This window comes from Apis laboriosa, unplaced genomic scaffold, assembly GCF_014066325.1.
Source record: "Apis laboriosa isolate Shangri-la unplaced genomic scaffold, ASM1406632v1 scaffold18_cov149, whole genome shotgun sequence".
Classification (NCBI taxonomy): domain Eukaryota; kingdom Metazoa; phylum Arthropoda; class Insecta; order Hymenoptera; family Apidae; genus Apis; species Apis laboriosa.
Genome location: NW_025222233.1, coordinates 2,421,014 through 2,447,201, shown reverse-complemented (window position 1 = coordinate 2,447,201; position 26,188 = coordinate 2,421,014). Strand labels below are relative to the sequence as shown.

General features: G+C 26.5%; 3 protein-coding genes across 10 annotated transcripts; 1 reads left to right on the top strand and 2 right to left on the bottom strand.

The window, feature by feature from the left end:
• Nucleotides 1-587: 587 nt before the first annotated feature.
• On the bottom strand, nucleotides 588-5,003 carry LOC122711879 (REST corepressor 3-like). Of its 2 annotated transcripts, XM_043931034.1 has the most exons (10): nucleotides 4,781-5,003; nucleotides 4,269-4,337; nucleotides 4,065-4,139; nucleotides 3,778-3,992; nucleotides 3,496-3,678; nucleotides 2,762-2,872; nucleotides 2,112-2,200; nucleotides 1,612-1,786; nucleotides 1,185-1,499; nucleotides 588-1,099 (listed from the first exon to the last, which is right to left on the bottom strand). In XM_043931034.1, the coding sequence occupies exons 1-10, from the start codon at nucleotides 4,881-4,883 to the stop codon at nucleotides 1,016-1,018; spliced, it is 1,419 nt and encodes a 472-aa protein (XP_043786969.1). In that variant the 5' UTR covers nucleotides 4,884-5,003; the 3' UTR covers nucleotides 588-1,015. The 2 variants fall into 2 exon arrangements, with proteins under 2 accessions (XP_043786969.1, XP_043786970.1); XM_043931035.1 differs by lacking the exon at nucleotides 2,762-2,872.
• A 1,069-nt stretch (nucleotides 5,004-6,072) lies between these two features.
• On the top strand, nucleotides 6,073-11,968 carry LOC122711830 (diphthine--ammonia ligase). Of its 3 annotated transcripts, none has more exons than XM_043930926.1 (13): nucleotides 6,073-6,152; nucleotides 7,164-7,368; nucleotides 7,436-7,620; nucleotides 7,690-7,763; nucleotides 7,880-8,060; nucleotides 8,236-8,327; nucleotides 8,392-8,482; nucleotides 8,555-8,729; nucleotides 8,828-8,995; nucleotides 9,105-9,406; nucleotides 9,813-10,140; nucleotides 10,210-10,311; nucleotides 10,381-11,968. In XM_043930926.1, exons 2-13 carry the CDS (start codon nucleotides 7,254-7,256, stop codon nucleotides 10,683-10,685), a joined length of 2,118 nt encoding a protein of 705 aa, XP_043786861.1. In that variant the 5' UTR covers nucleotides 6,073-6,152; nucleotides 7,164-7,253; the 3' UTR covers nucleotides 10,686-11,968. The 3 variants fall into 3 exon arrangements, with proteins under 3 accessions (XP_043786861.1, XP_043786862.1, XP_043786860.1); XM_043930927.1 differs by having other exon boundaries at nucleotides 6,091-6,307; nucleotides 7,436-7,614; XM_043930925.1 differs by having other exon boundaries at nucleotides 6,092-6,307.
• A 502-nt stretch (nucleotides 11,969-12,470) lies between these two features.
• Nucleotides 12,471-25,356, bottom strand: LOC122712097. 5 transcript variants are annotated; one of them, XM_043931454.1, is made up of 10 exons: nucleotides 24,188-25,356; nucleotides 16,924-24,112; nucleotides 16,098-16,760; nucleotides 14,994-15,323; nucleotides 14,402-14,912; nucleotides 14,146-14,327; nucleotides 13,921-14,068; nucleotides 13,637-13,843; nucleotides 13,109-13,224; nucleotides 12,471-12,882 (listed from the first exon to the last, which is right to left on the bottom strand). In XM_043931454.1, exons 1-10 carry the CDS (start codon nucleotides 25,310-25,312, stop codon nucleotides 12,767-12,769), a joined length of 10,587 nt encoding a protein of 3,528 aa, XP_043787389.1. In that variant the 5' UTR covers nucleotides 25,313-25,356; the 3' UTR covers nucleotides 12,471-12,766. The 5 variants fall into 5 exon arrangements, with proteins under 5 accessions (XP_043787389.1, XP_043787387.1, XP_043787390.1 ...); XM_043931455.1 differs by having other exon boundaries at nucleotides 12,472-12,882; nucleotides 16,098-16,472; nucleotides 16,551-16,760; nucleotides 16,924-25,356; XM_043931452.1 differs by having other exon boundaries at nucleotides 16,924-25,356.
• Between the last annotated feature and the right edge of the window lie 832 nt (nucleotides 25,357-26,188).

The window sequence follows — 26,188 nt, the reverse complement described above, 5'->3', positions numbered from 1 at the left end:
ATTGAAATATAAATAAATATATTCTTTTTATATTTTATCCAATTAAAATTATTCAATATAATTTTTTTGTTACAAGTGAAATATTTCTCTATTATAAGATTATAAAAGTTTGTGCTCTTGTAAATATAGAAGCACCATTTCTTTGAAATACAGAAAATTTTAATATATTAGATAATTTTGCATAATATAATAGAAATATCAGGAACCATTTTTTTCGTTTTTTATACATTTGGATTGAATATGCAGCAAGTCATAAAAATATATTCTTCTTAATCTGATATTTTCAGTAGCACGATTTTCAATCTCTCAAATTTATTATTCTATAAAACTAATAAAAAAAATTCTCACTGTGATGTATTTTAATAAGATATTCAATATTTTTCATTAAAATTTGAATGAAAGTATATTATTTTTTTGAGCATTATTTTTTTTTTTAGTGATAAATCATTCAATGCGATTGTGTTAAATTACTTTCATTAGTTAAAATGGGATTTAAGACATCCCTTTGTATATCTAGAAATATTACATGCTACAGAATACAATTAATTTATTCAAAAAAAAAAAAAAANAAAAGAAATTATTATGCATCCGAGATTATATAAAATGAATCTAAAAAAATGCTTGTTATATTTGCAGTTGGATGCATTAATTTATCTTTTAGAATTACATGCTAATTTTCCTTAATGGAATAATATTTTTTTTATATTACTTAATAAAAATTCCATTTCAAACATATTATATTAAAACTAAGTTTAGCTAAATAAATTCACACATTTTTGTTCTTATAAATTCATCCATACATGCATTATATGGATTTATTTTACACATAAATTTGATGCAAATTGTTGCTTGTACTTGATATTTTTATATCGCATCAGTAGCAACATAATATAATTAGAAGTGAAAATTGCAAACTGAATTATAAACAAATACCTTTTAAATGATATTATCGATTATCAAAGTGTCTGTGATTGCTCTTTTCACGTTTGGTAGTATTCAGAAGTATAGTCATTTGTTATTTAGCTGTTTGTCCAATACTGGCGGATGATTTCGTCTTTTGCGATGATTCTGCTGCTTCATTTGGCTGATCCACATCCATCTTAAACATTCATATTTAACGATTTATTACGTAATATTAATGATTAATATTACGTAATACACAAAATGAATTATAAATATTTTACCTTTTCTTCTTTCTCATCATCAATTAGTATCGGGCCATTTTCAGCTTCATATTCTTTTAATACGGCATCTAAATTATATCTTCGCCGATAATTCACGAAAAACGATCGTAAATGAGCTTCTGTCTTAGTTCCAATTACATCAGCAATCGCAGAAAAATCTTTTCCATATTTTCTAACTCCTTGAACGGCCAAAAGTAATTCATCATTTGTCCAACGAGCATTTATACGACTTGATACTTCTGGAGGTCGTAAATCATCAATACCATCAGTTGTTTTACGCTTCAGTGCACTTACTTGTTGTTTATTTGATTGTATCTATATATTAAATTTTTATTTAAATAACTTAAAATTTTTAATTAAACAATAAATTATTTTTTTATATAAAAATGTATCCACACGTATTGTGTTATTTTATTCGAAAACATACTTGACGTTTTAGACTAACAATTTCGGTGTCAATGGCTTGTAAACTGTTGTTTGCTTGATTAGGTTGACCAGCCAATGCTGCTAAATCATCGTGATTAACAACGAGACCGCGAGGTGGTTTTCTTTTGTTTGTTCGACCTGGCATGGAACTTAATGGTCTTGCTACACCAGTTCGCCTAAATTATTTAAATAAATTTATAATATAACTTCTAATTTATGAATATATACATATATCTAATTATCTATCTGAATTATAACTGATCTACAATTATAATTTTGTAATTTCTTTAAAAACATTAATTATTGTATAGATAAGAATGCTCATGCATTCTTATTAAAATTTTTATATGTTAATAATAAAACTTGGTATATTATTGTACTCATGAAATATTTAAAATTAATCGTATGTATTTTTTATCTATAATAATATGTGCATGAACATTCTATTTTCTAAATAATTTTTTTAATTATTTAAATTTTATTTAACTTGCACTCACTGACCTCCAGTGCAGATAGCAGCTGTGACACGCGTGTCCTTTTGGCGTCGCACGAACACTATGACAAGCAACGCCACAGTTGCTACACGAGCCCTACAACACATAATACCCTTGTAAAATATATTCTGATAACACCCCCCCCCCCACCCTTTATTTTCATTAAAAATTTTTAATATCTAATTTTTACTAATCTTTAAAATTTTTTTTTAAAAATAGAAATAAGAAATTTTGTGTGTGTGTGTGTGTGTGTGTGTGCGCGCGCGCGCGCGCGTATGCGTATGTGTGTGCGCGCGTGTGTAAAATTCTATTCGGAAATATTAGTTCGGCCCGCCGTAAAAAATTAGAAGCTCCGAATTCCGTTTGATTTTAAAATTTTATTACATTTGATAATAATAAAAAGCCAATTTTTTTCGAATTAATAAATTCATGAGATGCGTAAATCTTCCTCATTTTATATAATTTTTGGGCTTCAACATTTTTTCCTCAGTAAGGTTTCAGCCTATCATTCTACTATATAAATCATTTACGCAAAATTTTCTTTTCTTGATAAAGGAAAAAAATGTACAACAGAGACAAAATAAATATGGGACATAAAATAGCAAAATATAATAAGCATACTATATTATGCAACAGGGTAAGGTTTAGGCTGAGTACCTGAACCTGAGGGGCGTTTTCCGAGTCGGATGGGGCTTTGGCGTCAGTGCCTTGGCTTCCTGGCACAGCTTGGTTCTTTCCACGACGTATTCCGCGGTGGATCGTCCATTTCTGGAACGTTCCACATTTACGTTCACACACGATATAACGATAATTTAATTTTTAATTTTGTATAATTAATTTTATGTAGATTTTTTTTTAAATAGTTTAGAAATTTATGAGAAATGAAATATTAGTTTAATTAATTAATTTAAATTATTACTTTTTTTTTTGTATAAATAAATTCATTTCATATAAGTTTCATAATTCTCAATATTGATAATTTTTACCAATTGTAGATCAGTGTTTTTATTATTTTTATTATTTTTATTCACCGCATGGAATACGTTACCGTGTGGATACATTTTTCAGACGCGTATTATTGCACATTATACATATACGATTTCGAACCAGTGCCATGACATTAAAATGCAGCAAGAGGAAAACACTACCACACGCAATAGCACAAATGTTAATTTACTTAAAATAATTTAAAAAAAAAAAAAATTAACAAGCCAAAAAAAAACATTTATTCTAATTAATTTTTGTATTTCTAATTATTAAACTATGAAAATAAATATTATATCATAATTTATAATTATAAGATATTCTTTTAAATTGAGAGGAGAATATTTATTCTTTTTTATAAACATTAAGTGCATGCATTTATTAGATATTTTAGAAATAAATCTTACTTTTTCTTCTGATTCACTGTCTGTATTGGAACCTAATTCACTTCCATTTTCACTACCATTTTCTCCTTCCTTGCCACCACTTGTTAATTTTCTAGCTTGTCTATCCATTAATGATGTTCTAGTTCGCGTTTTTTTCCAGCTATAATAATATTTAACAAGACTGGCAATAGATTTATCTGGTAACTGTAAAATAAAAAATAATAAAATAAAAGACAAAAATATAAATAATTTTTTATATAATTTTAATATTTTTCAAATTTTTAATTCATGAAAAAAATTTACCATTTGACGAATTCGATGGAAGCTTTTCCCATGAAATTGAAATGCTTGTTCAAAAAGAACTTTATCTTCAACTGTCCATTCATCAGGAAATGGCGTAAAATTAGCTAAATCTAATACAGCACGCTCTAAATTATGTTTATGCCAAAATAACATTCCTAATGCTTGTTCTCCATTATAACCATATTTTTCTTTTGCTAATATAATATATTCATCCACTAATAAAAAAATATAATCTTTTATAATCTATATATTTTAAATATTGAATAAAAGATAAAATTCATATTTACATTTTTGATCAGGTATATCAGTAGTAGGAGACCATACTAATAATGCCCTGTCAGGGCATTGATCTAATCGTCGTTCTGAAATATAAAATTTACAATTATAAAGATAATAATAAATTTAAAAAGTATAAACTTAAAAACTATTAAAAAATTGTATCATAGATATAAAAGAAATGTTAAATAAATAATTCCATTAAAATAACATACCACTGACGGGAACAAATTCTGGAACAATGACTTGATAATCTCTTCCAACACGTATTTTTTCTGCTGGAACTTCAAAAAATATTAATGTTTAATTGATAAAAATTTTAAAATAAAATAAAAAATATATTTTTTCTATTTATATTATATATATAAATTATTTTAATATATAATAACATATAATTATATAAAAATTCATTAAAAAAAAAAATATTATTATAAAAATATGTATAAATTAAAATTTAATATTTAGTTCAAAAAATTAAATAAAATTATTGCATAAATATATTCATAGGAATTGACTGAAAATGTAAGAAGCTCAAAAGGAGAAAAGTAGGGCGCGCTGTTTAAAGATCCTACTGATTTTCGTGTTCGATCAATATAAAAATATGCAAACTTTTAAAGAATAATAAATTTTTAGAGTTGTTGTATATTTATCATATATTAATTAAGATAGCATTTAAAAGAATCAAATTAATTATAATAATAATTGAAGTGCAATATGAAATTGGTACCTCCGTCTTCTTCGCTCGAAGATTCCGTCTGTCCGTTGGGGCTGGGACCTCTCGATCTGCGCCCATTTCTAACATTTTCCGAATTTCTTTCCGCCAAAACCATTCTCTAACTTTTCTTTGATTTAAGTTGTATCAAATTATTACGTTAATAAAAATTTTTTCGTAAAAAATCCAACGAAACCTACGATGCAAGCGATAGCTTGCAATTGCACCGTGCTCCGCAGAATCTGACTCGCGCTTCGTGCGACCGTAGCGAAAGTAAAATGGCTGCTTATTGAAAGTGATCTGATTGGTCAATGATTTACTAAGTAAAGATGGCAACGTATATTTTCAATGTATTTCGAAATTAATTGTGTTTTAAAAAACCAATATATTTATGAATTCTTTTTCAATTATTATAAATTTATTTTTTTATTGAACTTATATAATTTATTAATTAATATATATAAATATTATATATTAAAATAATAAAAAAACTTTTGATTCTATCTGATTATCATAATAATATTAAATATTAGTATGTATTTATAATATTTTAAATTAATTTAAAAATTTTTTTATCTTAATAAAATAAGTAATAATGATTGAAATATTAATATTCTATATAAAATATATATGTATAATTATATATACATATAATATATAATATATACATATATATATATTTTATCATATCGTATAAAACATATGTAGTTTCAATGATCTATTCCTATAGTCATAGGTAGAATGTGTCAACTAAACCCTAAACAAATGACGTTGATGTTAATAAACAAATATCTCGAAGTTATGTAATGTAAAAAGACAAAAATTTGAAAATTATTTCAACTCAATTTTATTCTAATAAATATACATATAATACTTGAAATTATGTATTTCATCTTGTAATAAATTATATTCTTATCTTATGAGAGAAATGAAAATATTAGAATATTATAAACAAATATATATATATATATAAAAAAGAAGAAATAATAATTATCATTTGATTTAAGTTATATCACAATCAGTAAATAATAGCATAGAGTAGATTGAAATAACGAGACATCGATATATTTTGTACATTGATGATGTCACGAGGTACAGTTGCATGATTTATACTTGAGAATTTCTCGACAACAATCTTAGTTTTTATAATAAATTCGCAAAATTTAAAATAATATTTTCCGATAATAGTAAAAATAACGTATAATAAAGATAAAATTAGAAAGAAATTTATTCAATACATATCATAACTAATTGTAGAATTAAAATAAGTCATAACCTCAATTTTACAGTTTATGTTGAAAGTTCTATTACCGAGAGGCGCCACTATCAAGCAATCGCAGTCTCTGATAGACTTTGCCGTGTAAGGAACTTTCATCGCCAATTTAATGTAAATATTACATTTGTTGAGAATTTAGAGTTTATTTTAGCGTACATAAGTTCGAAATTATCGTTCGTATTCCCTGTGCAATTCGTTGCTGGGCGTCATTTCGTAATATATATTTCTCGTTTAGTCGAGATCGGCAATAACCAAAAAATTTCTCCGTAGGTATTCTTTTTTTCCTTAATAATCGTTGATTTTTTTTCTAACATATCATTAATGATAGATTTTGCATTTTGAATTAACAAATTCTATATTTTTTAAAAGAAAAATCTAAATTCTATCGAAATTTTTTCGGATTATGTGACGTTTACTGTTTAGAATAGTACAGTGATTAATTTTTGTTCACTAGCCAATTGTTACACGCATATTAATAAGTTAAATTGTATATTCAATATCCTTTTTATGCTTGCCTTTCGTGAAATTTTATTTTAAAAAATATAACTTAGCTTTTTTTTTATTAAAATATGTTAAATTTAAGAAAAAAGAAAAAGAAAGAATTTTTTTAAATATTCTTAAATATTTATTGAAAAAGATTATGTTTAAATTGTATTATTTATATACTAGACCATTCAAGAAACAATGTGTGTATGTATCTTGTAAATTTAATTTTGGCTTAATATATACTTATAAGTAATATATACATATGTAATTTTAAATATGCTACAAGCTCATATGATTATATTATTTGTAGTTTATATACTTTTTTATATTTAATATAAGTATTTGTTAATTTATATTTATAATTTTCTCTAATATAATGTTTTAAATAAAAAAATAATTCTTTATAAATATTCAATTATTATAAACTATTTTTTACTTCAATATATTATCTATATAAAAAATAAATATAATCATATAACTTGTTTATGCATTCATATGCATATACATACATATAATATTTAATACAATATTTTTTATTTATTGTCATAAAGAAATTATTTATAAATTTAATATGATAAAATTATATTAAATTTCATGATAAAATTATCAATGGAATTTTTTATTATTTTATTACAGATGATTGTATGAAAAAGTATATTGAGATTTAATTATACTCTAAGCTCTTAATAAGCTTTTTTGAGAGATTCTGAGTGTAAATTAAACAAAATGAGGGTTGTTGCACTAGTCAGTGGTGGTAAAGATTCATGCTTTAATATGATGCAATGTATAGCTGCAGGACATGATATTGTGGCTCTAGCTAACTTATATCCTGTTGGGAAAGGTAAGTAATAAATAATAAATTATATTAGTTTATTTAAATAATAAATAACTAATGTAACAATTTATAGATGAATTAGATTCATTTATGTTTCAAACTGTTGGATATCAAGGTGTTGAATATATTGCAGAAGCTATAGGTTTACCAATGTATCGTGAACCAACATTTGGTAGATCAAAAATGCAAGAAAAATATTATTATCCAACAGAAAATGATGAAGTTGAAGATCTTTTTAGGTTGTTAAGTAAAGTAAAGGTAACATATAAAAAACATATATAAAATAACTTTGTTAGTATAATAACCTTGATTTTTTTGAATTTTTAGGAAAAAGAGAATATAGAAGCTGTTTCATCAGGTGCTATTCTCAGTGATTATCAACGAATTCGAGTGGAAAATGTGTAATTATTTAATGCAAATTTTTAATTTTAACTGGAATTTATTAAATAAAAACAATTATTTTTACTTTGGCAAAAATTTATAAATAATATATCTAATAATAAAAGTTTATTTTTAGATGTAGTCGTTTAGGACTTGTTTCTTTATCATATCTATGGAGAAGAGAACAAGATGAATTGTTAAAAGAAATGATAGAAAGTTCTGTCAATGCAGTTATAATTAAGGTAGCAGCTTTAGGCCTTGAACCAAGACATTTGGGTAAATCACTTTCTGAAATGCAATCCCATCTTGCCAAAATAGTAAGTAAAATATCTTAATGATTAATTTAATGTAAAAGATTTTCTTTTGATTTTATTTTACATTGAAAGTATTCCAAATATAAATAGCTCATAAATAAATATATGTAAAAGAAATTTATTTAAATTGTAAACAAGCAGATATATGTTATTTTAATAGCTACATATTTATTTATAGAGAGAAAAATATGGTGTTAACATATGTGGAGAAGGTGGAGAATATGAAACCTTCACATTAGATTGTCCATTATTTAATAAAAGTATTGTAATGTAAGTTATCAAATTTATTATTAAAATAAATAAGACAAGATATATATTTTTTTGTTTATTTTAGAGATGAATATGAAAGTGTTGTTCATTCAAATGATAATATAGCACCCGTCGGATATTTAAACTTTAAAAAAATTCATGTTCAAGAAAAAAATGTGAGTAAAATTGTTATACATTTTTAAGAATTTTTATGATTAAAATAAATAATTGAAAAAAACTTTATTTAGGATGGTATAGAAGGATTAACGTTACAAGAGAGACTAAAAAATGTTCCTATTAAAACTCCATCTGATTATATCACAGAAATAGTTGGACCAGAATTACATGATGGTTGTAATTTATCGGAAGATGAAAATGATGAACATGATTGTACAGACAGTAATATAAGGACTTCAAATTCTGGTATTATTTTTCTATTTAATCAATTAAATTTTTCTATTTGTTTTAGTCATAGTTATATTGTCATAGTAAATTAAATTAATGTAAAAAAATTAATGTAGGTCAATTTAATCCACCAAGTCCTATGGAAATTTTATATGAAGAAGAAGATTATCCTGATGTGCCCATAGTAAATAAAAATCAAACTGGCTGGTTCTGGTTTGGTGGTATTGCTGGGAAACATCCGGATGCTAAATCTGCGATGCGAGAGGCATTGGAGAAATTAAGCAGTAGGTAAACTTTAAGTCTTTCAAAACACCTTTTAGTTAATTTTTTTTCTTGTAATAGTGCATTTTGGATTTGATATAGATTGATAAAACACTCGTATCGACTGTCTAGGTCTAGTCAAAAAGGAAAATCTTCAAATATCGGACATCGTTGCCGTAACATTATATATAAAAGATATGTCAAATTACATATCTATAAACGAAGTTTATATCTCATGTTTGAGCAAGATAAATCCACCAGTCCGTGTATGTGTGGAATGTCCATTAAATATACATGTTGTACTGGATGCTATAGCTTATAAAGAAACTCAAGACTGTGGTGATAAGAAAGTTCACAAACGACATACAATGCATGTTCAAAGCATAAGTCACTGGGCACCTGCAAACATTGGTCCTTATTCTCAAGCTGTTCGTGTGAGTGTACTACCGTTACAAACCAATTTGCGTGCGCGTCTCTGTGTGTATATGTAGATAAATGTGTGTATGTGCGCATTCGTACGCGCACGCACACACATCTGGTTTACAAAACAAACATAACAGTGAGGTAAACAAAATAAATTTTCTAAAATGAAAATAAAAAATTAAGTATTTAATAAGTAAGAAAAAAAAAATTTAAATTGTATTTATTAATATTTTTTAATATCTTTTATATTATATTATTTAATATCTTTTAACCAATTATTAATTTAATTAATATATATAAAAGAGATATAATTATTTTTGTTAATAGATGCATACAAATAATAGTAGTTAATAATAGTAAATAATATTTGAAGATTTTTGAGATTTTTTAATAGAATTATAATTATTTATTTGGTAGGTGGGTGATATTATCTCAGTTGCTGGACAAATACCATTGGTGCCTGGTAGTATGACTATTTTGGATTTAAATATTAAAAGACAATGTCGTTTAACATTGAGACATATAGATCGTATTGTTAAAGCTATGGACTCGAATACACAACTCAGGGATATTGTGCAAGGTATTTGTTTCTTGACTCATTCTAGTTATATACCAGACGCACGAAAAGAATGGGAAAAACGAACAAATAATGCTATTGTGGATTACATCATTGTACCAAATCTTCCACGTGGTGCTCAGGTTGAATGGTGCGTTTGGGCTCATAGAGATAATAATAGATTTGAATGTAAGTATGAAAATACAAAAAATATAAAATCTTCATCAAATATTTTTCTCAAGAATTATTTTATTATAGATGAAGAGACTGGTAAATGTGTAGGTAATTTCAAAGTGGCAATAAGACGTAGATGGAATTATGAAAATAACGTTTCAGCAATTGTGTGTTACATGTCCACTGGTACATATTTTTATCTGAATATTTTTACATTTTTTCATAAACAAATAAAAAGGTTTCTCTTTTAATTAGGTTCATCCAATTCAACTGGTAATTTAGCCACGGAAACGAATTTACTTTCTACGGAATTAACTATAGATGAACTAACAGAGGCACTTGAATATGTACTCTGTAAACTTACAAAGGGATCCCAAACCATTAATCCGACATGCAATTTACGCATTTTTTATAAAGTTGGCAGTTCGCCAGGACCGAATTTTGTTCAAGATGTTCTTTCTAAATTTTCTACGCGAAATTTAGTTACTACTATTATACCGGCAACGCACTTACATAATTTCAGTACCTTTTTATCTATATGTGGTATTAGACACGAGTAAAGTCTAATAATAGTTTTTACGTTGTCAATTATATACAAAACATTATTGTGTCCTAAAAGAATTGCAAAAATTTTATTTGCCGTTTAAATTATTTCAATGAATATAAATCAAGAACAAATCGATTTTAGTACGAAATGAAAATGTTTAATGGCTATGTCGATACTCGACTATGGTTGTAAAACTTTATATATTCTAAAGGATAATTACTTAGCAGTATCAGTGCTCGAATATAATGTTATTTTTCACCTTTTCTACTGATTGCTTGTTGGGTTTGCTCAGAATTCACTTGACATCTGTCAATAGTATATTTATATTCGGCTAGTCAACGAGACGTTAATGATTTTAAATCATTTTATCTCGTTAGTATAAGTGTTCTACGTAATGCAAAACACGTTATGTCATTTCATAATGTGTGCTGTATGCTATGCCTCGTTTTTTGCTCAAGTTGTTTTTTATTTTTCACAATTTCACGATATGTGCGGAGTGTTAAGTGTGTGATTTTGAAAGAATTTGAAAGCGTGCACAGCCATTTTTATAGTAGCGCTCAAAGTAAATTGAATATTAAAGAAAAAAGTATCAGACGTATTAGGGGAAATTGTACATTTTAACATCAAATATGAAAAAAAAATCTAGTTTATGCTCTTTCTAATCTTAGTTAAAAAGAAAAGAGAAAAAAGGAAAAATGAATCGATATGCGGAAATTTAAAACACGCACTTCTTAACGATTGTCTTCTTTCACTTTTGAAATGCTGCCGATGTTGTTCCGCTATCATTTAAACTTTGTATTGTAATGGCAGACACATGTAGCTTTGCAAAAGGATATAAAATATTTACTTCGCAAAAAAGATACTGTGTAAATCCTCGGTAGTTTCTGCATAATTGATCTAATGCTTTAGAGATACGTCTTGTACAAAAATATGCTATATATTAAAATATTTTTGACAGTATAATATTCATGCAACGATATGCCAAAGTTTGTATTTTACAATTTGGTCATTGTTTAATCAATTTTAATATTATGATCTTATTTTCTTGTATATATTACTAAATAATCTAAAAAATTTTGCATTGTATTATATAATGTAATTAGTTTTGAAAATAATTGGTTATTAATTATGGCTAAACGGCGAGAAAAGATAAATTTCTGAAGAACATGAAACATATTATTCACGATGTGAATATTATGTTACTATAAATATGTAAAAATATTTGCAAGGCATACTCTCGCAACAAAATACTATTCCGAGGATTATATTGCAAAGAAAAATAAAGAAAGTGATATATATTTTTAAGAAATTGCTATTTTGTTTTATATTTTATTATGCTCCCTTTTTACCTTCATCATACATATGTATTAATTTTCATTTTTTTTTAAATCTATAACTAATAAATTACAAGATTGTTAATTTTTTTATAAATTGAAATTAACTCTAAAAATTAGTATTAAACTTACGCATATATATGCATATAACAAATATAAACATTTTAAAAAACAGCACCATATATACATTTAAAAAGAAATGTTAAAGATAATTATAAAATTTATATAATACTGTAAAACAGTCTTCCAATAATGATTTCCTTATTATGATACGTAATTTTATATGTAATATATAGTGAAAAGAAAATAAATTATATGAACACAATTTGTTTAAAAAAAAAAATTTTTTTTCATTTTATAGTACTTTAAAAAAGAACTATCGACATTTAAGTATAAAAGGATAAAAATTATAAAGAAAATTGGAATCTTTAAAATTTTTACTTAAACATTAACATTTAAAGTGAGATTTTTATATATTTTAAACTTTATATATAGCTAATTATAACTACTTTTATGTAACAAAATACTCAATTTTTTAAATTGATTATAATCATATAATTATGTACAACGATATTCTTTCCATTTAAAAATTCATATGAAAGATTTTATGATAAATGAATTTTTTTTTACTTAAATTTTCATAATATATTCATTATCTACATAAATAAAAAAATTTCTATTTTATCAGTTTCTCTATGCACGGGATTCATATTTTATACAACCCTCATCTTTAAACAAAAATTATATAGTTTATATTTATTTACGTTTTCAATGTTTTCGATACTAATGGTTTCATCATATGCTGACGATTTGGTGCACAAAAATCACATAGATAATTTTTCCTGTCTAATGGCATTCCCTTGGTCTCCACGCAACCTATAAATATTAATGATATTAATGAGAATAATTTTTTTATTATAATGACAAATGCTAATTATTAAATATTTTTTTATATTTAATATTTTACTATACCTGAAACCTTTTTTTTATATTTGAAATAGTTAAATTATTTTTAAAGGCAAAAATATTTGATGAAACATGCAAATGCAATGACATGCAATGAAAAATATATAACGGAATTATATGGAATTTGTGTCAATACCTAAGTGCAGATATTTGTCACATGCGCTGCAATGCACTAGATTTGCTTCCAGGTCGAGTCTTGGCGCAGTATGACAGCGACTGCAGTGTGGGCAATAGCGACCCTTTCGCCATAGCCTTGTTATTACATAAAGATTATGGGGTTAATGAATTTGGATAAGGATTCATTATAATGCCAGAATTTAATATAACTGATGAAAATCTGAATCTTTGCCAATTTATTTTAAACATGCATAAATTAAGTATAGATAAATGTATGTTATTAATTAATTCAAAAATGTTATTAATTAATCAAATTGTATATATCTAACTTTTAAAACCCAAAGATTCAAATATGATGACATTGTGAATGTGAAACATTAGTTTATAAACTTTTTTTAAGAAGAAGATTAGTGTGAATTAAGGAAATTGTGAAGCAATAATGAAGCCCCGTGAGAATTTGAAAACTAGCACTTAGTATGTGTATTTTTAATCACATTTTCACTCATACATTACACCATAAGATGAAAGGAAAATTAGTACTACTTACTTTGAACATGGAACACACAGCGTTGAAACATAAACACGAGTATTCTTATCACCTTTTTTATATTCATGTTGCCATTGAGCAACACTGTTTCTATCAGAATTTATACCACCAGGTTCTCTTGAACTACAATTTGCACAGACAGCACATTCTTGACAATGCCATCTTCCTTGGGGTACTCGTCGGAGGCCAACGCAATAAATATGATATCTAAATAAATTATATATATTATATATATGATTGTATATTATGTATTTTATATTTTATAATAAAAAAAAAAAGCATACCCTCTATCACACATATCACAAAAAAGCATTTTATCTTCGTCAGCAGGATCATGACATTGAGCACAAGTTTTACAATCTGTGCATTGCCATGCATATGATTGAATATGAGGAACCATATCTAATGTTAGATCTATACATGATGGGTGAACTATAATAAAAATATTACGATTTTTTGTTATAAAAGAATAAAAAATATATTAATAAAAAATGATATAAAATAATTACCATGTCCATTACATGTACCACATTGAATTAAAACTTCATTTTTACTATGTTTATTCAATGTTTTTAAACACATTTTACATTTTAATTTTATTTCATCTTTTTGGTTTGCTATTTCCATATCTACTTCGTCCATTGTAGACTGAGAACCTTCCGTATCCTGTGTTCCCTCACTAGAAGATGAACTATATATAAAAAATAAAAAACTATTCTTTCACAAGAGATAATAAAATGCTAAGTTTTAAATAATAATACGAACCTTGAATCATCTGAAGATGAATCACTATCACTATCACTTTGAGATCCTTCTGATTGACTGTCAAATTTACGTTCATTTGGTCTCATAGGACCATAGAGTACAGTATTAAGAGGATAATATCGTAATTCGGCTGGTGTATATTCCCGATAATAATCTGTATATTGTCCTGGTATCAATGCAACAGGATAGTGACCAATTCTTCGTTCCGTTTCAATTTTTAGTTGTTTTTTTGGCACATGTATTGTAAAAGTTTGTAAATCTAAGCTACATTTTCTATTTTCTCGTCGAGCTTTATTTAAATTAATATTCCAAGATAATGCAGATTGAACTGCCATTTCTGCTAGATCAATTCTATTTTTTTCAGCATTTGCAGCTGCTGTTAATTCTTTTTGTTTTTTAGAATGTTCTTTCACTTGTTTTTCGCGCATATGTTTACGATATTCTTCATATTGATCCGGAAAATCACTGCACATTACATCTAATACTTCTGAACTACATACAGCAGTTAATCCTAAAATAACATTAATAAAAAATATATTAGTAAAGAGTAAGTAAAAAATACTAGTAAATAAATAATTTATAAATAACTTACCCATATCACACATTGCTTCACTGACTAATCCATTTTCTCTCAAATAATTTCTCTCTTCCATATCCACTACTCTTCTCTTTAAATCTGGATATTTTCTTTTGAAAGATTTTACACCAAGATACTGAGATATTTGTTCTTGTATCATAAATGTTTCACCTTTCCGGTCTAGTGGCCATTCATATTCAGCAATTTTATCGACAGTAAATGGTCCTTCGTCTGGATCAAAATTAATTTCCATTCTTCGATTTTTAACTTTCACTTTTTCTGATTCTGTGGTTGCAGTACTAAGTACACTTCCTTGGGATTCCTCATTTACCATAGTTTCAGAGGCTATGATATTATAAAGATAATATAATACTTTATATTTAAAAACATAACCAATTACTATATATTAATATGTTTTATAATTTAAATTATAGAATAAGAATTATATTAAAAATAATTATGTCTTTATTAAAATAAATAAAAAAAAATGAATAAATCAATTTAATTTCACAATTAAGATTAACAATAAACATCTGTTATTAAACTTTTCAAAATAAAAATATTTTTAAAAAAATATATATTGACATGATAACAATAAAACACTAACCATTATGGTTTTAAAATTCTTTTAAAATATATATGTTAATACATATTCATTATGATTTGAAGTAATAGTACATTTTGTGCTTAATTTAAATACATCTCACATTTAGGTGCTTGAGAGATGTTAGGACACAAGAAAAGATCTATTTATAGATATCTTACTTGGAGGTCTACCAATACATTTATCTTTTAATTTTGTTTAGTCATATGATGACTATAATCCATACATGCTTTTCATTATTATCATTTTTTTTTGACAATTTATTATTATTTTTAAAGATATAATAAAAATATATTTTATATTTAATTATATTATATAATTAATATATAATATAATTGGTTTTAATTGTTAATAAATAATAATATAAATATTTATATAATAAATAAAGTTATTATTATATATTATTTTTTATTTATAATAATTATTCTAAATATAAAAAATAAAAATAATTATTGCGTTATTGCATTTTTAAAATTAATATATAATATAAATAATGCAGTAATTTATATACATACCTGGTGCAGAAATATTTCTAGCTGGAGTTTGAGATCTTGAACCTAATTCTGCACTCATTCTTGTTTCCTCGTCTATTACTTGCACTGTAGACATATTCTCATGCTTCGTAGCATTTTCTACTCGTTTCGATGCTGGTGTCAGCCAGTTAGGATGTCCAGGTGGTACTAATATGTCTTTACTTTCCAATTTTGTATTCTCCGTCAGTTTATCAGATCTGTTATCAGAATCTACTTTTGTTACAGCCTTTTGTATTCGTTCAGGAACGATTTCAATCAATTTCTTATCCTTAATATCATCTTTAATGTTATTTGATACTGGTTTAGGTAATCGCATTTCTGATGTTTTATTCATTTCCGTTTGCATACTCATGGAGTCTGTAAGCATATTATTAATTACATTTACATTTTTTAATTCACCATTTTTTTGTCCAATAATCTTTTTATCAACTTTACCCGAAGAATTAGTCATTTTGGAATCTATAGTTGGTTGTTTAAGAACTTTATACAGTTCCGATGATTTTCCGAAAGATTCTTGTTGCACCCCAGAATCATCAATCGTTATTATAGCCGTTGTAGAAGCTTCTATCGCATTTAAATCTTGCTCTATCTTAGGTTTTTTCATTATTTGTGAATCTGCATTATCTAATTTTCGTTTTCCTCGACCTAATAAATTAAAAAAAAAAAAAGAAAAAAAGGAATGAACAAAGTGATAAAAATATGAAAAAAATATATATATAATTATATATACAATATATATATAAATAATTATATAATACACATATAACATAATTATATAATATACATAAACTATTTGAAAAATACAAACCTCGTCCTCTACCTCTTCTAGGAGGAGCATAACTTTTCTGATTCCTACAAGTTCTCTTAGGTCTTTCATTCTCTCTGGATTCCGGAAAATGTATTGATGATTGTTGCATCTGTTGCGAGTCGTCTAAAGACAAAGGATCTCTAGGTATTAACAAATGAGGTGGAGGATGAGTAATTCCTTGAGGTAATGGATTCCTTCTGGGTCTACCTCTTTTTTTAGGCACTTTAACTTCTGGCATTCTATTGGAAACTTCTTCTATTATCACAACATCTTGGCTGGAATTTGAATTTTCATTTACTATTATCAATTCAGGCCGTTGTTCTATAATTTCACAATCAGAATTCATTGGCGAACTAGATACATTTTTTGATAAAATATCTTTCAATTTTTCATTCATAGAAGTATCTGATTTTTGTGGTCTTACTTGAGTAATACTAATTTCTTGATTTATGACATTCATTTGCTGTAAACTAATCGCGCTGCTTTTTGGATCGAACAAAAATTGTTTTTGTTCTCTGGGTGTAACAGGTTGAATAGTAACTTCAGGCAAAATTTGTGTGAATTGAGTTTCTAGCTTAGACTTTTTGGAATCGATAGGTGCGATAGTAATATCCTTACGCTTTGGAGACATTTCAATTACATTATCTATTTTTTTTCCGTGCACTTGCACTGGTTCAATAGTAAGTTCTGAACGATTGCTTTGTAAAATAGTTGAATGACCAGTTTTAAGAATTTTTAATGTAGAGTCTTTATGACCGATTTGTCCAGTTTCTTTGTATCTTTGTGTAAAATTCTGAGATGGATCAGTTTCTTTGGATTTATATGCAGTTTCTACTTGGTTATCGCAAGCTACAATTGTCGGATGACCCGTCTTGGACAATTTAATTTTCATTTCAAGAGATGAATCAGTATCTCGACGCCGCTGTTGTTTATCCTTCTTTTCTGAATCTACTATAGATGCATCTCCAGTTTTTAATAACTTTATTTTCATACCTAAAGAAGCATCACCAGTTTTAGAATGTTCTGCCTCAGATGTTCGCATAGATTTATTTACATCATCAGATATATCAGGTTGTATGATAGAAGCATCTCCTGTTTTGGATAATTTAATTTTCATTCCTAAAGGTGATTCAGTTCTCTTGGGTATTTCCTGTGGAACTTTGATTTCTTCCAATTGATCTTGTTTCTCTGAAGATATAATAGATGCATCACCAAACTTAGATAGCTTGATCTTCATACCAAGTGGTGATTCAATTTTTGATAATGATTCATGTATATTATCTATTGATTTATCTACAATTTCTTGAGTAATGTATGGAGATTCCAAATATTTTGAAACATCCTGAGATATGTCTATTCTGTCATCTAGTACTTCTGAATGAACAATAGATGCATCACCACTTTTAGATAATTTAATCTTCATTCCAAGAGGTGATTCTGTTCTTTTGGGTATTTCTTGTAATAGTTTAGTTTCTCCTAATTGTTCTTGCTTTTCTGAAGAAACAATAGATGCATCACCAAATTTAGAAAACTTGATCTTCATACCAAGTGGTGATTCAACTTTTGATACGGTTTCATGTATATTTTCCATTGATTTTTCTATAGTTTCTTGTGAAATTTCAATATGCAATGGTTCTAAAGATTTTATAACATCTTGAGATATATCAATTTTATCTTTTATTTCTTCTAGAACTTCTGAATGAACAATAGATGCACCGCCACTTTTAGATAATTTAATTTTCATTCCCAGAGGTGATTCTGTTCTTTTAGGTATTTCTTGCAAAATTTTACTTTCTTCCAACTGATCTTGTTTCTCTGAAGAAATGATAGATGCATCACCAAATTTAGAAAACTTAATTTTCATACCAAGTGGCGATTCAATTTTTGGTAAAGATTCTTGCATGTTTTCTACAGATTTTTCTATAGCTTCTTGTGAAATCTCAATATGAGATGAATCTAATGATTTTATAGCATCTTGAGATATTTCCATTTTGTCTTTTATTTCATCTAAAACTTCTGAATGAACAATTGATGCATCGCCACTTTTGGATAATTTAATTTTCATTACAAGAGGCGATTCTGTTCTCTTGGGTATTTCCTGTAAAAGTTTGCTTTCTTCCCATTGTTCTTGTTTTTCTGCAGTAGATACATCACTAAACTTAGAAAGCTTGATCTTCATACCAAGCGGTGATTCAACTTTTGACGAAGTTTCGTGTATTTCTATTAATTTTTCTACAACTTCTTGTGTGACATCATGTGGTGATTCTAATGACTTTGTAATATATTGAGAAGTATCCATTTTATCTTTGATTTCTTCCAACAATTCTGAATGAACAATGGATGCATCACCACGTTTAGACAATTTAATTTTCATTCCTAGAGGTGATATTGTTCTCTTAGGTACTTCTTGAAGAAGTCTGTTTTCTCCTAATTGTTCTTGTTTTTCTGAAGAAATTATAGATGCATCACCAAACTTAGAAAGCTTTATTTTCATACCAAGTGGAGAGCCAATCTTTGGTAAAGTATCATGTTTGATTTCTATTGCTTTGTCTACAAATTCGTGTGAGATATCAATATGCAATGGTTCTAACGATTTTGTAACATCTTGTAATATATCCTTTTTAATTTTAACTTCATCTAGCACTTCTGAATGTACAATGGATGCACTGCCACTTTTAGATAATTTAATTTTCATTCCAAGAGGTGATTCTGTTCTCTTAGGTACTTCCTGCAAAAGTTTATTTTCACCTAGATATTCTTGTTTTTCTGAAGAAACAATAGATGCATCACCATATTTAGAAAGTTTAATCTTCATACCAAGTGGAGATTCAACTTTTGCTGAAGATTCATGTCTGGTTCCAAATGTTTTTTCTATAGCTTCTTGTGAGATATCAATATGTAGTGGCTCCAAAGATTTTGTAACATTTGAAAATATTTCCTTTTTATCTTTATTTTCTTCTGGCATTTCGGAATGAACAATAGATGCTCCTCCACTTTTGGATAGTTTAATCTTCATTCCAAATGGTGATTCTGTTCTTTTGGGTATATCTTGTAGATGTTTATGTTCTTCAAACTGTTCTTGCTTTTCTGAAGAAACAATAGATGCTTCACCAAGCTTAGAAAGCTTGATTTTCATACCAAGTAACGATTCAACTTTTGGCAAGGATTCTTCAGGTTCCATTAATTTTTCTATATCTTCATGTAAAATTTCGAAATGAGATGGTTCCAATGATTTTGAAACATCTTGAGATATATCTATTTTTTCTTTAATCTCATTTAGAACTTCTGAATGGACAATTGATGCATCACCACGTTTGGATAATTTAATCTTCATTCCAAGTGGTGATTCTGTTCTTTTGGGTATTTCCTGTGGAACTTTGATTTCTTCTAACTGATCTTGTTTCTCTGAAGATATAATAGATGCATCACCAAATTTAGAAAGCTTGATCTTCATACCAAGTGGTGATCCAATTTTTGGTAAAGTTTCATGCATTTCTTTAGATTTTTCTATAACTTCTTCTACCATCTCATTATGCAATGGTTCTAATAATTTTGTAATATTTTTTTGAGTCATATCTCTTTTTTCTTTAATTTTGTCTTCTGGATGCACAATTGATGTATCTCCACTTTTGGATAATTTAATCTTCATTCCAAGAGGTGAATCTGTTTTTTTGGTTATTACTTGAAGTAATTTATTTGTTCCTAACTGTTCTTGCTTTTCTGAAGAAATAATAGATGCACTACCAAACTTAGTAAGCTTGATTTTCATACCAAGTGGAGATTCAATTTTCGGAAAATTTTCATGTGTGATTTCTATTGATTTTTCTATAGTTTCTTTTGCGATTTCATTTGGTAATGGTTCTAACAATTTTGTAATATCTTGAGACATATCCATTTTATCTTCAGTTTCGTTTAGGACTTCTGAATGAATAGTGGATGTATTATCATTTTTAGATAATTTAATCTTTACTTCAAAAGGTGATTCGGTTCTTATAGGTATTTCATGACAAAATTTATGTTCTTCCAATTGCTTTTCTTTATTTGGAGAAACAAGAGATTTATTATCAAACTCAATATACTTATTCTTTATATCAAGTGATTCAGTTGTTGATAATTTTTCATATATTGTTTCAACTGATTTCTCTATAGCTTCATTTGAGATTTTAATTTGCAATAATTCTAATGGTTTTGTATTGGTATCTTGAGATGTATCTACTTTGTCTTCAGTTTCTTGCATGATTTGTGTATCAATAGTAGATGCGTTTTCGCATGTAGATAAATTAATTTTTATTTCGAGTGGTGATTCTATTTTTTTGGACATTTCTTGCAAAAGTTTACTTTCTTCCAAATGTTTTTCCTTTTCTGAAGAAACATTAGATATATTATCAAACTCAGAAATTTTATTCTTCGTATCAAATGGCGATTCAAGATTTGGCAATGGCTCAATCACGGTTTCTATAGGTTTTTCTATTACTTCCTGTACAATGTCATTATGCGATGTATTCATTGATTTCGTAACATCTTGAAATATTTCTATTTTGTCTTTAATTTCATCGAGCGGATGAACGATTATAGATGCATCGTCATACTTAATTTTCATTTCAATAGATTCTGTATCTTTGGATATTTCCTGTAAAAGTTTGCTTTCTTCTAAATGTTCTTGCTCTTCTAAAGAAGCAATAGATGCATTCTCAAATTCTGAAAGTTTAATTTCCGTACCAAGTGGCGACTCAAGTTTTGGAAAAGTTTCATATCTGATTTCTTCTGATTTTTCCATAGTATTTTGTGAGATTTCAATATCTGATGTCTCTAATAATTCTTTAACATCTTGAGATATATCTGTTATGTTTTTAGTTTCTTCTATCATTTCTGAATGAACAATGGATGTATTGTCATTTTCAGACAATTCACTCTTCATTTCCATAGATATAGTTCTCTTAGGTATTTCTTGTTGAAGTTTATTTTCTTCTATTTCTTCTTGTAATTCTGAAGAAACGATGCATGCATCAACAAAATTAGAAAGCTCAATCTTCATACCAAGAGGTGACGTAACTTTTGGTAAAGTTTCATAAATAGTTTCTACAGATTTTTCTATAGCTTGATCATTGATTATCTGATCAATATCAGATGTTTCTATTGATTTTGTTATATTTGGAGTCATATCCAATTTGTTTTCAGTTTCTTCCAGCATTTTTGAATGAACAGTGGATATGTCATCATTTTCAGATAATTTAATCTTCATTTCTAGAGATGATATTGTTGTCTTAGGTATTTCTTCTAATAATTTATTTCCTTCTAATTGTTTTGTTTTTTCAGGAGAAGAAAGAATAGATGCATCATCAAATTCAAAAGCTTTGATTTTTATACTAAGAGGTGATTCAACTTTAATCAATGTTTCATGCAAAGTTTCTACTGATTCTTCTATAATTTCTTGTGAAATCTCAAAATGTGGTGATTCAATAGTTTTTGTATCATCTTGAGATATATCTATTTTATCTTTAATTTCATCTAATATTTGAGAATGGACAATGTTTTCATTTTTAGATAATTTAATATCTATTTCAATAGATGATTCTGTTTCTTTCGGTATTTCCTGTAGAAGTTTATTTTCTTCTAATTCTTCTTGCTTCTCTGAAGATAAAAAAGATGCATCATCAATTTCATTAAGTTTTATTTCCATAGATTCCATAGATTCCATAGATTCAACTTTTGGTATTCTTTCATGCATTGATTCCACTAATTTTTCTATATCTTCTTGTAAGATTTCAATACGTGTTGGTTCTAATAATTCTGTAACATCTTTAGATATATTTATTTTTTCATTAAATTCGTTCAGCACTTCAGAATGTACAATGGATGCATTGTCACTTTTAGGTAATTTACTTTCTATTCTAAGAGGTGATTTTATTTTTTTTGGTATTTCCTGCATAGATTTGTTTTCTACCAATTCTTCTTGCTTTTCTGAAGATAGAACAGATGCATCATCAAACTCAGAAAGTTTCATTTCCATATCAAGTGGTGATTCACCTTCTGGTAAATTTTGTTGCATAGTTTCTACTAACTTTTCTATAGCTTCTTGAGAGATTTCAATTTCTGGTGGTTCTAACAACTTTGAAACATCTTGTGCTATATCTATTTTTTCTTTAATTTCATCTAAATCTTCAGAATCGACAATAGATGAGCTCTCAATATTGGATAATTTATTCTTTATTTCAAGATATGATTCTGTCCTTTGTGGTATTTTTTGTAGAAGTTTATTTTCTTCTAATTGTTCTTCTTTTTTTAAAGAAACAACAGATGTATCATTAAATTTAGAATCCTTTATCTTCATATCAAATGATTCAAGTATTGGCAAAGCTTCTTGCATGGTTTCCATTGATTTTTTTATAACTTCATGTGGTATTTCTATATTTGGATGCTCTACAGATTTTGTAATAACTTGTGATATATTTGCTGTGTCTGTAATCTTATCTGAAATCTTTGAATAAATATGAGATGTATCATCATTATTGCATAATTTAATCTCCATTTCAATAAGTGATTCTGTTTCCTTGGGTATTTCCTGTAAAAGTTTATTTTCTTCCAATTTTTCTTGTTCTTCTGAAGAAACAATAGATATATCACTAAAATTAGAATCCTTGATTTTTATACTAAGTGGTGATGCAAGTTTTGATAATGTTTCTTGCATAGTTTCCATTGATTTTTCTATAATTTCATGTGATATTTCAACATGCAGTTGCTGTAATGGTTTTGTAATATTTAGAGACATATGCAATGTGTCCTTAATTTTATCTTGCACTTCTGGATATGTAAGAGATATATCATCAGTTTTGGATAATTTATTCTCCAATTCAAGAAGTGATTCTGTTTTATTGGGTATTTCCTGTAAAAGTTTGCTTTCTTCTAACATTTCTTGTTCTTCTGAAGGAATAATAGATGCATCACTAAAATTAGAATCTTTAATTTTCATATTAAATGGCAATTCAAGTTTTGATGCTGTTTCTATTGATTCTTCTATATTATCATGTGGTATCTTAATATCCAACTGTTCTAATGATTTTTCATCTTGAGATATATTTATTTTCTCTTTAATTTCATCTAAAATTTCTGAATGAATGATAGATTCATCTTCATTTTTGGTTAATTCAATATTCATTTCTAATGATGTTTCTTGTCTCATAGATACTTCCTGCAAAATTGTACTTTGAATTAATTTTTCTTGTTTCTCTAAAGAATTAATAGATGTATCATCAAATTTAAATACCTCAATTTTCATTTCAGGTGATTTTATTTTTGGCAATATCTCATGTTTGATTTCTTTTGATTTTTCTATATCTTCTTGTAAGACTTTAATATGGGAGAATTTTAATGAATTTGAAATATCTTCAGATTTATCCATTTTATTTTTAATTTCATCTAATACTTCTGAATGAACAATAGATGAATTGTCATTTTTGACTGATTCAATTTTTATTCCAACAGAAGATTCTAATATAGTAGGTGTTCTATCTAATATTTCTTGTAGAATTTTGCTTTCTTCTAATTCTTCTTGCTTTTCTGAAGAAACAGACGAGTCATCAAAATTAGAAAGCTTGAACATTGTGTCAAGTGATGATTCAACTTTTGGTATAATTTCATGCATAGTTTCTTCCACTGACTTTTCCATAGCTCCTTGTGAGATTTCAATATGTAATGGCTTCAATAATTGTGTATCATCTTGAGACATATCTATTTTATCTATAATTTCATCTAATACTTCTGAATGAACAATGGATTCATTGTCACTTTTGGATAATTTAATATTCATTTCAAGAAGTGATTCCGTTTTTATAGGTATTTCTTGCAGAAGTTTGTTTTCTACTAATTGTTCTTGTTTCTCTGGAGAAACAATAGATGCATCACTAAAATTAGAATCTTTGATTTTCATATCAAATGGCGATTCAAATTTTAGTAACATTTCTTGCATTTTGGTTTCTACTGATTTTTCTATAGTTTCTTGTGAAATCTCTATATGTGAGGATTCTAATGATTTTGAAACTTCTTGAGGCATATCCATTCTATCTTTAATTTCTAACACTTTTGGAGAAACAATCGATGTATCGTTGTTTTTGCTTAATTTAATCTTTTCCTCAAACGACAATTCTATCTTTTTTGGACTTTCTTGAACTATGTCTAACTTATCTTTATGCTCCATTTGCATCTTTGTTGCATCTTGTTGCACTATAGACGCATCATCGCACTTTGATAACTTGGTGTTCATTTCAATTAGAGATTCCATTCGGTTAGTTTTTTTGTGTTTATTTTTATATTCTTTAGAATCGTTAGTCGATTCGTCTTTTTCAGTAGAAATTATCGATACATCTCCAGATTTTGATAATTCAATCTTCATACCAATAGGTCACAACACAACGATGAACTTTCCGATACCATTGCTGAGATGAATTGATACATGTAAATATGAATATATACTCGATACTTTTGTTTCGATATCAAATATTTTTAGTATCGATACCTGCAGATGCGATTCTTAATTAATATCGAAAAAAGTATTTCTCTTGAAATAAAATAAATGTTGACATTTAATATAAAAAATAAATGATTTAATTAATCTATTCTAATATTTCAAATATAAATTTTTATTCATGTTATATGATCTTAATGTTTTAAATTATATCATTATAATTTATATTTATTATTTAAAAAAAAAAAAATCAACCAATGATTTCAGAATTCACTAGCTGAAGTTTCATTCTATTGGACAACGACAAAATAACCTAAGGATAATAAAAACAAATGCGATGTATGGATGCATATTCTATTATTTATGTGTTTGTGATTTGATTAACATAAATAAATATCGATATAAAAGTATCGATACATTTGACTATATCGAATTCATTCAAATTAGAATTTTGAGAAATATTTGTAGTTTTTGAAATATATTTTTTATATTTTGATATTTTTCAAAACAAAATTCAATTTGATACTTTCGCTATTTCGTAATGAAATTTTAATTTAAATATATTTTAATTTAAATTATAATTATAATTATTATATTTTATTACATTTTATTATAATTATTCAGAGATTTTAATGTCACTGTAGATATTAATTATGTTAAAAAAATTAAAATTGTTAAAATCCTGGACTTTTATTTCCCTTTATATATTATAAAATAATTTGTTTATATAATTTGTTTATATAAGTTTATATAAGTTTTATATAAGTTTCTATTTCATGTTTCTATTTATATATATAAATTAAA